At 36.2% G+C, this 11556-nt stretch overlaps 1 protein-coding gene across 1 annotated transcript; it reads left to right on the top strand.

Moving 5' to 3' along the window:
- Positions 1-5486: 5486 nt before the first annotated feature.
- Positions 5487-9805, top strand: rnf183 (ring finger protein 183). The gene is given in 4 exon segments (XM_048161855.1): positions 5487-5653; positions 8134-8297; positions 8299-8994; positions 8996-9805. Coding segments are annotated over 3 exon segments (921 nt in total). The 5' UTR covers positions 5487-5653; positions 8134-8177; the 3' UTR covers positions 9101-9805.
- The last annotated feature ends 1751 nt before the right edge of the window (positions 9806-11556 follow it).

Genomic DNA, 11556 nt, shown 5'->3' with positions numbered 1-11556 from the left:
TTTATTTACATTTGCCAAAGAAAAGCTCATTCTGCCCCCTGAAAAGTTCTTGTGCCAGAATGTTTAATATATAGCCAACAGTCAATGATTGATATTTCCCTGTCATTTGTAGTTTTCCCCTAAAGCTCACAGATAAACAGAAAGAAAAGACGAAATTAGCCATTAGTCAATGAGTAGCTAAAGTAGTAAAATAAACAGAAATGTTTTTTCCTTCACCAGAAATCCATTTAAAGGTAAGGTGGGTAATTTCAGAGAGGCTAGCAATAGCAAGCTAGCTTTGAAAGCATGAGCTCCCATCCTCCCTTCAGAGCTATGCCTTCTTCAAAACACATGAATGCAAACAGCAGAGTCTGCAAAGAATCACGAAGACATCTACATGCCAATATTCAGTTAGTCATAGCGCCACCTGCGGGCAACAGGAAATGGCATGCTTTGCACTGTAATTCACTCCCAGAAACACATTTAAATATGCCATGAAGTACCAGAACACGTTAAATCATGCACCACTTGGCTAAGTGCTAATGTATGTGATTAACGTCACAAAAAGGAATTTGTTGTAACTCAATTATGCAATGGGTGCGTTCACGCAGCCTCGTAATTCATGTAGTTACGAAATTCTAGCTTGTAAAAAGCGTTCATGTCCTCCTAGAGCTCGTAATAACAGCTTGTAAGATGCACCATGTGGCCGCTGTAGATTCATAGGCGTTGATAGTGGTACCATGGAAATGCATAATTCCCAGTCCAATGACGTGAACAGCTCCGAATATAACGTCATGTGTTGTCATCTCAAGATTCCGGTAAATACCAGGTGGCGTGAACGCAGCAAAAGTCCGATCTGCTCCAAACTTCATGTTTGATAATAGTCCTGGCCTGAAGACATCTTCATGGCAATATTCAGTTGTGGTCAAAGTGAACGCAGACATGTTCTGACAATAAAGTATCATATCATATCATATCATCATATCAAAGTGGCGCCTGTTGGTAGAATGAAGTCGAAATGACTTTGCCATATTTCTCCTATATTTACCCACTTAAATGCATGTCGCCCACTGTTCACTGTTCCTAAAGCCACAGGGTGGTGGTGACTCCAGGTGTGAGGGCCCTTTCAACGCTGCTTGCAGCTTTAATTTTTTGTTCGTTTTTTTGCTGTCCAGACTTTAAAAAACCCATCTGGATGATATTTGGATTTTTTCTGAACATAGCCTAAATATTCTCCACAAATGACTGCAAACTGGCATTAAAATCTGCGTCCATACACTTTGTATGATCCAATCAATTCCCGAAGGACAAATGAATACCCTGCCTTATTTTTTCTCATCATAGAAGCCATTTCACTCAGATATACAGTACAGTCCAAAAGTTTGGAACCACTAAGATTTTTAATGTTTTTAAAAGAAGTTTCGTCTGCTCACCAAGGCTACATTTATTTAATTAAAAATACAGTAAAAAACAGTAATATTGTGAAATATTATTACAATTTAAAATAACTGTTTTCTATTTTAATATATTTCACAAAGTAATTTATTCCTGTGATGCAAAGCTGAATTTTCAGCATCATTACTCCAGTCTTCAGTGTCACATGATCCTTCAGAAATCATTCTAATATGCTGATCTGCTGCTCAAGAAACATTTAATGTGTACAATTGTACAAAATATTTGTGTACAATATTTTTTTTCAGGATTATTTGATGAATAGAAAGTTCAAAAGAACAGTGTTTATCTGAAATCTAATCTTTTGTAACATTATAAATGTCTTTACTGCCACTTTTGATTGATTTAATGCATCCTTGCTGAATAAAAGTATTCATTTCTTTAATTTCTTTTCAAAAAAATAAAAATAAAAATTCTTACTGACCCCAAACTTTTGAACGGTAGTGTATAATGCTACAGAAGCTTTGTATTTCAGATAAATGCTGTTCTTTTGAACTTTCTATTCATCAAGGAATCCTGAAAAAAAAAGTACACAACTGTTTTCAACATTGAAAATAATCATAAATGTTTATTGAGCAGCAAATCAGCATATTCAAAATGATTTCTGAAGGATCATGTGACACTGAAGACTGGAGTAACGATGCTGAAAATTCAGCTTTGCATCACAGGAATAAATTACTTTGTCAAATATATTTAAATAGTACACAGTTATTTTAAATTGTAATAATATTTCACAATATTACTGTTTTTTTACTGTATTTTTAATTAAATAAATGTAGCCTTGGTGAGCAGACGAAACTTCTTTTAAAAACATTAAAAATCTTAGTGGTTCCAAACTTTTGGACTGTACTGTACATCATAAAGACTATCGCAACTTCTGTTTCATAGCGACTTTAGGGGGTCATTCACACTGAACGTATTTTTGCATTAAAACCGAAATGCAGGCAGTGAAATAAAAAATGGGCATAATCATATCATATGAAAAATGTACTAATGAGATATGTACAAAATCATATGAATTAGCTACCAATTCGCCAAAACGTAAGATACTAATGAATTGCCATGAGAGTGTATTGTGTGAACGGCCCCTTATTGAAGTTCATCTGCCCTTAATGAATTTCAGTCAGGTTGTAGAGCAGGCTACAGTACAACAGCAGCAGCACTTGTTACTGACAATATCATAAGAGCTATATAGTAGACAACATTGTGCAGCTCTTGTTGTAGACTTAGCTAAAGCATATGACTCGCTTGATCATAATTTGTTACTACAGAGATTAACATCTATAGGTTTAAAGGTGCTAAAGAGGATCTTTTCATCGACTGAGAAACCAAAGACTGTTAGTGAGTTTTTGAAATGAGCGCATGCGTAAGAACACCCCCCTCCTTCACAGCTCATTTCGAGGGAACGCCTCCCAAAACTCGTGCACGAATATTGGAACACGAGTGTTTACCACCGGCATTCGCTGTGTCGTGTTAGTGGGTTCATTATGTCGGACTCACCGCAGGTAACTCATAATCTGCAGTTGTTGCTCCTGTCTCCTGACAAAAACATTGTATGCGGCGCCTGTAGAGTGTGGAAAGTTACTGGAGCGCGCAGCCGCGCACGTCTCTCACAAGGAACGTCACGGCAGTGATTGACAAGCCAGAGGGCCAATCGTTTACGCGATGATCGCGTAAACGATTGGCTGATGTTTTTAAGGCCCTACCTCGTGCACAGATTATGTATATTAATATTATTCCTTTCAGTGCACCTAATAAATCGTCTTTTATCAGTTAGTAAAGACAGTTTCAAGTAATATTGCAAAAATGTATAAAACAAAACATCATCTTTAGCACCTTTAAGTGAAATGGTGCTAAATTGATTTAAAAATTATTTATCTACCTTACTTATAATAAATAAAGGTGTACCACAAGGTTTGATTTTAGTTCCTATGAAAAATCATATGAATTAGCTACCAATTTGCCAAAACATAACATACGTATGAATTGCCATGAGAGTGTATTGATTGAACGGCCTCTTATTAAAGGTGCCCTAGAATCAGAATTTGAATTTACCTTCGGCATAGTTGAATAACAAGAGTTCAGTACATGGAAAAGACATACATTGAGTTTCAAACCCCATTGTTTCCTCCTTCTTATGTAAATCTCATTTGTTTAAAAGACTTCCGGAAAACACTCAGATCTCAACATAACACCGACTGTTACGTAACAGTCGGGATCATTAATATGTATGACCCCAATACTTGCATAATGCCAGCCCATTCGACGCATTAGACAAGGAAAGGCAGTATTAACGGCTGGATCTGTGCACAGACAAGGTAAGCAAGCAAGAACAACAGCGAAAAATGGCAGATGGAGCAATAATAACTGACATGATCCATGATATCATGATATTTTTAGTGATATTTGTAAATTGTCTTTCTAAAAGTTTCATTAGCATGTTGCTAATGTACTGTTAAATGTGGTTAAAGTTACCATCGTTTCTTACTGTATTCGCGGAGACACGAGAGTCGTTCGCTATTTTCATTTTTTAAACACGTGCAGTCTGTATAATTCATAAACACAACTTCATTCTTTATAAATCTCTCCAACAGTGTGTAATGTTAGCTTTAGCCACAGAGCATAGCCTCAAACTCACACAGAATCAAACGTAACCATCGAAATAAATACTTTACTCACATAATTCGAAGCATGCATACAGCATGCATGACGAACATCTTGTAAAGATCCATTTGAGGGTTATATTAGCTGTGTGAACTTTGTTTATGCGATGTATATATAGTCGAGAGCTCGTGGGGCAGAGGGAGCGCATCTCTTAAAGGGGCCGTGCTGAAAAAATCAGTGCATAGTTAATGATGCCCCAAAATAGGCAGTTAAAAAAATTAATTAAAAAAAAAAAACCTATGGGGTATTTTGAGCTGAAACTTCACAGACACATTCAGGAGACACCTTAGACTAATATTACATCTTGTGAAAAAACAATCTAGGGCACCTTTAAGGTTCCTCAGAATTTCAAGTTTTTCAAACCAAACCATCAAACAGTTCTACATCGTAAACACCAGACCGGATAAGCTGGTTTTCCTTAATTTACAAACTAGTAACTTAATTGATGCTCTTTTCTGAGGTGATCACATGCATTGTTCAAACCTACAATGAACTACCATTTACTGCTATCTGTCCTCTAATCTAAAAACAGTCTGGAAATCTGATCCTCCAAGCACAGCCATGTGTATTTTGCATACGGCTTATATCCAGTCATCTAGAAGTTGCTCTTCTGGGCTTCTTTCTCAGCGTGAATCAATAGCGTGTTGACAACAAGCCAAGATAAAAATACAGGTATGACGGCTATGTCTGATAAAGTGAAGTGATTCACGCCACTGCAAACCGGATCAACCTTTATAACATTAAATTTCTACATGCTGGGCCGGGAATGGAATAGTGCTTCCCTATCCCTTATCCCTTATCAGGGAGTGTGTGTGTGTATGTCTGTATCATTAACCTATTTAATTTATCAGCGACTTCCTGGGATCTTAATAAACTTACCTATGTTCCCATGCATCTAAATGGTGTGTATTTCTTGTTTTATGTCCTGGAGTAGGAAAAACTAGTTTTTTTTAAATGGAATCTGTGTCCATTACAATGGAAATTTCCTCAAACCCTCATCTTAAGTGCACTTTTGATAAGGAAACCATCACTATTAAGTGTTGAGGGTTTTTCGATGAGACTTTAGTGGGCTCTTTTAACTTGGACTTGTATGTAACCACCCAGAACACCCTACCAACTGCATAGCAACATCCTGGCAGTGTTTGCATCATGGCTGTGAGTTTTGCATGAACAAACATGACATTTTGATATTTAGAGCATGGAGAATCACATTCAGTATCATTTAAGGTCAGAAAAATAAAGCATTAGTATTAGTCAGTGGATTCCTCACATTCAAGCTGGAGTAACTGGACAAGTTCAACAGGTATGACAGGGTAAAAAAGGAGGGAGGGAGAGAGAGAGATAAACATGCAGAAGAGGTGGAGATACCTTGCTTACGTTAACTAACAGATTATGAAAACCATAGTGATAGGTTTGAGGAAGACAGAACGGACTGGATTGCACACCTTTCACATTGTATTGTTGGATGCACACCTAGACTGGAATATGTGCTTCTGGAGCCAGGCAAACTTCACAGGCACCTAAACACCAGGGGGTTCAACCGCTCTTCAGCTCATAGGTAGTTGGCATGCTTTTAGAAACTCTCTTTGTGATTTTAACTAAATGCAGGTAAAACATGTAGACCTAGTTGTCACATGGCTATTAAAACTATAAGGTTTTGAGTGTACAATCCAATTACACGTATATATTCTCTCTGATAGTGGTTTTGTATATTGACCAATGGTCATTCTTAACTCCATAAAGCCTACTGTAACATATTTGATACATTTCTAAGGCCTCTAAATTATCATCATGTTCAAAACTTTGCTGAAAAACATGTACACAATCATGCCTTTTGTCGTCTGATGGATCATTTTTAGAATGTAAAAGACTAAAAATAAAAACTACTTGAATTTGAATCTTTTTTTTTTTTTGGTGAATTCTGTCCTAACTAAAATTCATAATTTTGCAAATACTTTTGCTAAAATTTTGTATACTTTATCATGTTGTATGTTTTATTTTGCAATTTTTTACTTGTTAAAAGCTACTTAACTCTATTATTCCAATGTGACAACATGCCCCACTATTGGCAAATCAAGTCTTCTCTTAAGTAAAAAAGTGTGACAACTAGCCCCGGTCTCTCCTTCAAATGTAGGTGTGTTATTGTCATAGTGACACAGGTCTTAACTGACTTGATCTGGTTTGTGCTCAACCTGTGGGTGTGTGCCATCCATTTGGGAAGTTGTTTAGTCAAAATATATGTTCTGAAAAGAACTAGTTCTGCTTTCGGCTCAAATGCACCAAAAAATAAATGTTTTATTGTGTTTTATATAGCCAGTTTGTATCACCTTTATAGCACTGAGTATGCAAAAACATAGGCTATTTTGATTCCTGAACAATTCAATTCAACCTGGATTTGTTCATATCACATTCAATAATCATTTTCAGACTATGGAATTGTTTGCTATTTAAAATTCCTTTTCTTAATCTGATTCATAGAGTTAAAGCTTAACTATAAGCATACAAAATGAAACTGGGATCTGCACCCTGATGTAAAAACTTGATATTCTGGTTTGCATTCCTGTACACTCAGACTTTTGAGTTTAGGTAAACACTGTTATGAGATTTTCAGACTAATTCTGGTGTTAATTTGAAAACCTTTGTCAAAAGGTGGTTAGAACTTTATCCCTAGGTTATACCTTTAATTGTGTTGCCACTAGTATGTGATACAATTATGGCTACAATACAACAGGCGACAGGCAGCCATAAATTACCTCAGTAAACAATATTCACGCACTTCGCACAGTAACAAACTTTCACATGCATGTGGTTTCAGCATGTGAGCAGTTTAAATTCTGATATCAATCACATTTACTGGGATGATGTGTATTATTTTATGAATATATTCATTTACGAACAGATTGACCTAGCCGTATTCGCACAGATGTTATCAACCTCATAAAAATGCAAATAAGAATAGTAGCCTGAGGTTTACAATTGTACATTGTGTTAATTACTAACCCAAGATCACATCTGAGCATTGTGAAACATGGAACAAGATAACTCAGAATTGAATTGATCTGGATTTTTTTTTTTTATTGAACCTTTAGACAAAATATTATAGTGTTTTTTTCTGTTGAGTATCATATTTTGATAGATTATGCTTTAATGGCTCATATAATGAGAATATGGAGCTCACACTTGCCATTATTGTCGATTTAGCATTAGGTGCAGTTTCTGATATTTATATGACCTAAAAGTCAAATGAATTGAGGGATGAAATGAAAGATGTACAAATAAATGTCAAAAAGCCTGATGCATCATATTCGATACTCACATTTTAACATGATTTTTCTAAAAAAAAATATGTACGGATAATAACGTAAACCTAAGTTGCTTTGGTCCAGTAAATGTTCATCTTGAAATATTACAACAATAAAATTTAGTAAGTTATTCTTACGATTAATTCATAAAAATCATTAAAGATTTCAAAGCAAAAAGACACGTGAACCATAACCTGAAGGGGATACTAAAAGGATTTCTGCTAAAAAACTATAAAATATCAATTGTATTACATGGAGGCATGTTTACAATTTTTCCAGCAAAGGTTTGATCATGTTGGTCATTTAGAGGCCTTAGAATTTTGCATATCAAATATGAAAAAGTAGGCTTTATATGGGTAAAAATGACCCTTGGTTAACCATTTCAAATACAGAAGACCACTGAGGGAAACTCAAGGCCATTCAAGGCCTATAATAGAATACGAAGAAAAACAAGCAATAACCTGTAACAAGCAATGTTCTCATCACACTTGACTGCTAATGGTACATTTTAGTTTACGATCTCCACCTTTCTTTGAGTTGCATAGCTGTACACTTTGGTGACACAAGTTCGTTCTTGTGCAACCTCCTTGTACAAGCAAGAGCCTTAAAGGTCATACAGCACTTTTACATCTCAGAATTTCCAGATCCTAAATGAAATCGTGCCTGTTGAATGTGAATTCCATCGACTGTATTTGTAATCTAGACTGATAGTGCATTGCTTCATCTTTCCTCGCAGGCTTTTCTTCCATTTTGTCTTAACCTGCTCTAAGGCTCTACACGATGAGTGACGGCAAAGAGAAACCCCATGGCAGCAAAAAAGGGCCCAATGTCAAGCCGAAAAGCAAGGGCAGCTTCAACCTGGAAACTTCAGAGGGACGACGGAAGGCCGACAAGCCTCTTCAGGAGAAGCCGCAGCAACGAGGAGGAAAACCGGCGTCGTGAAGGTAGCCGAGGTAGAGAACGGGACCGGAAGGAGGGCGGAAAGCAACAACGGGGTCGCAGCGAGGAGGGAAGGAGGCGAGACCGAGACCACGAGGCTGGACACCACAAGACGGAGCAACCCAGAGACGAACTGCAAGACACCGAGTGCATCGTGTGCTTCTGCAGCTTCGACAACGTCTTCAAGGCTCCCAAGTTACTTTCCTGCGGACACACGTTTTGCCTGGAATGCCTGGCACGCATCAACGTCAATTCTCCAGAGCTCAAGACGCTGACTTGCCCCATCTGTCGGGAGCTGACGGAAATCCGACACGGCCGAGATCTGCCTCAGCTAGGAAATAACGAAGACATCTTCCGGAAACTTCCGGCCGAGATGCAAAGGGCGCTTTCTGTGCGTTTTCAACGCAGCAAAGGCAAACTCGTCCTCAAGAATCCTCCATCAAACAGCTCCATTAAGACCAGCTTAAGCCTGCCGGTGTTAAAGAAGAAAGAGGAGCAGGCCGGTAATAACCCACTTGGAGTCATGGAGGAAGGTCTCGGCCAGGCGACTATGATTGATGTTGGAAGACCTCCCAGCAGGATGAGGGGTCGCATGAGAAGGCTATTATATTCCAATCAGTGCTATTATGCCGTACTTGCAGCCATTATCATAATCACCAGTGGCTCTGATGCTGGTAGGCATCTTCACCTTTGTGGTGATGCCCTTTATTCATAAACCAATTAATCCATTCCCGAACCAAACTTCTCCAGACCCAACGCCTTAAGGGATCACTCAAGAAGAACAACTGGCAAAGCAAAACAAGCTAGATTCTTAGTGGAGCCTGTTGCATTGTTCACAACACTGCATTTTTGTTTGCTTTTGTGTAAGAAGCTTCAGACAGGCTCTATGGGAATGAACTGGATAAAACTTGAAGATATGATACACTGGAGGCTGTTGTGCATGGACATATTTTACACAGACTGACACATTATTATGCAAAGGTCTGTAAGAACAAGAGGCAACGATGACGTCTATTTGACGAGTCATGACTTGTGTTTTTCAGACTATGAATCAATTTAGGTATATATAAAAAGGGCTGGATAATATTAAATAATAATATTATTGTACAATATTACTGTATGCCATTTGATTTAAAGAAGAAGTATGTTTTTACATGTACTGTAATGTATTTCTTATGGTTTGTGGTATTGACGCGTGGGAAGGACAAAACTGTGACAACTCACCAATGCAAATAATCTCAGTCTAAAAATGTGTATGACAACACAAATGAAGCTCATAAATGTTCTTTCTCATGCTGGAAAGACATTTATTAGAAATATACAAGAAGTATAATTCTTTGACTTATGCTGCACATAATGTAAATAATATACTCTGATATGTATAATTATAATGTATATTCATAGTTTTTTGTTCTTTTGCACAAATGGGGAGACGCAAAAAAGTGGAAAATAATAAACGTTTTAGACCATTTTCTGGTTGGGTGAATATATACACTCTAAAAACAAATTTTATATACTCAAAAATTATGTCTCAACCAACAAACTACACTGAGTTAGAGGAACTTAATTTTGTAGCATATAAGCACTGATTCAAATATGATTACTTCTAAATGTTCCAAATAGTTTCAACATAATACAACAATTTCAGTTTAAATTTCACACAATATTAAGTTGATGTAATGATTAGTATATGTCAATAGAACTAATTACAATAAATGTTGCAACTTAAAAGGTTTAATTAAGTCAATAAATTTGAATTTTTATCTTGAAACCATACATTTAATCCAGTTGTGGTCCCCTGGCTTACTTTTTAGAGTGTATCTACAATTATAAATTCACCAATGATAAAAAAAAAAAAAAGGAAAATGACCAGAAGTACACTGATGGAGCAATCAGAAAACATTTGCAGCGGCTATTTTCACAGCTATAGCAATGTATTCTATTTACACTAAGTGACAATGGCAGCATTTTCTTAGCGATATGGTATTTACACTAGATTCTATTTACACCATGCAAAATTATCAGTAAGAAATGCAAGAAATGTAAATTAGATGCTATCTGTAGCCTACTTTATGTTGGCAGATACTATTTGTAGCTTAGTATTTTTGTACATTAACAGGATGCAATAATATCATAGAGTGTAAATTGATTAAAATTTATGACAATTATTAATTGGATGCTGCCTTATTGGGAGAATAAAAACCCTCCCTACACCTCCCCCTACCCAAGTAAACACTTAGTATTATTAAACATTCGTTAGGCAGTTTATTTCCACTTTTAGAACATTATTTTCAATTTTATTGAAAATAAATGCCTTTCTAATGTGATAAGTCATGGGAAAATGGAGAAGAGTGAGCTCGGCAAAAGGCGGATTCGAACCAACGTCGATTACAGTAAAAGTCAGGTCAGCGCATGAGAACGGCTGTTTCAGCAGGACTTTAGTTTCATAAATAAGGGTTATAACTAATGTAGGATATAATGTCTAGGGTTACAAAATTCCGGGAATTTTCAAAGCTGGAAACTTTCCATGGGAATTAACGGGAATATATGGGAATTAACGGGAATATGTGGGAATTAACAGGAATATGTGGGAATTAACGGGAATTAATGGGAATAAACAGGAAATTTGCAAAATTGCAGGTTAGCCTATAACAGGGTACTTATTTGTAGTTGAAAAAAAAAAACATCTTGCAGCATAATTTTAGTTGAAACAATCAGATTTAATGCAATTTCAGTTGAATTTTTAACCTGACATTCACACAGCACAGTACTTACTGCGGGGCTATTGAGACCACACCCCATACATGCACTATGCACTTCATTCCATAACATACACATATGATCAAAAATACAGAAAAAACAGTAATATTGTGAAATTTAAAATAATTGTTTTCTATTTTAATATACATTAAAATATAATTTATTTCTGTGATGCATCTTTTGTAATAATATACATTACTGGTCAAAATTTTGGGGTCAAAAATTTTTTGGAAAGAAAGAATACTTTTATTCAGCACGGATATGTGAAATTGATAAAAAGTGATATTAAAGTGATATTGTTAGAAAAGATTTCTATTTTGAATAAATGCTGTTCTGTTTAACTTTTTATTCATCAATGAATCCTGAAAAAAAGTATTACAGGTTCCAAAAAAATATTAAGCAGCACAACTGTTTCCAAAACTGACAATAACTGAGTATAAAATCAGCATATTAGAATGAT

Source organism: Megalobrama amblycephala, linkage group LG16 (genome assembly GCF_018812025.1).
Source record: "Megalobrama amblycephala isolate DHTTF-2021 linkage group LG16, ASM1881202v1, whole genome shotgun sequence".
In the NCBI taxonomy this organism is placed as follows: Eukaryota; Metazoa; Chordata; class Actinopteri; order Cypriniformes; family Xenocyprididae; genus Megalobrama; species Megalobrama amblycephala.
The sequence above is the reverse complement of the archived record's forward strand: the minus strand, read 5'-3'. Positions and strand labels throughout refer to the sequence as shown.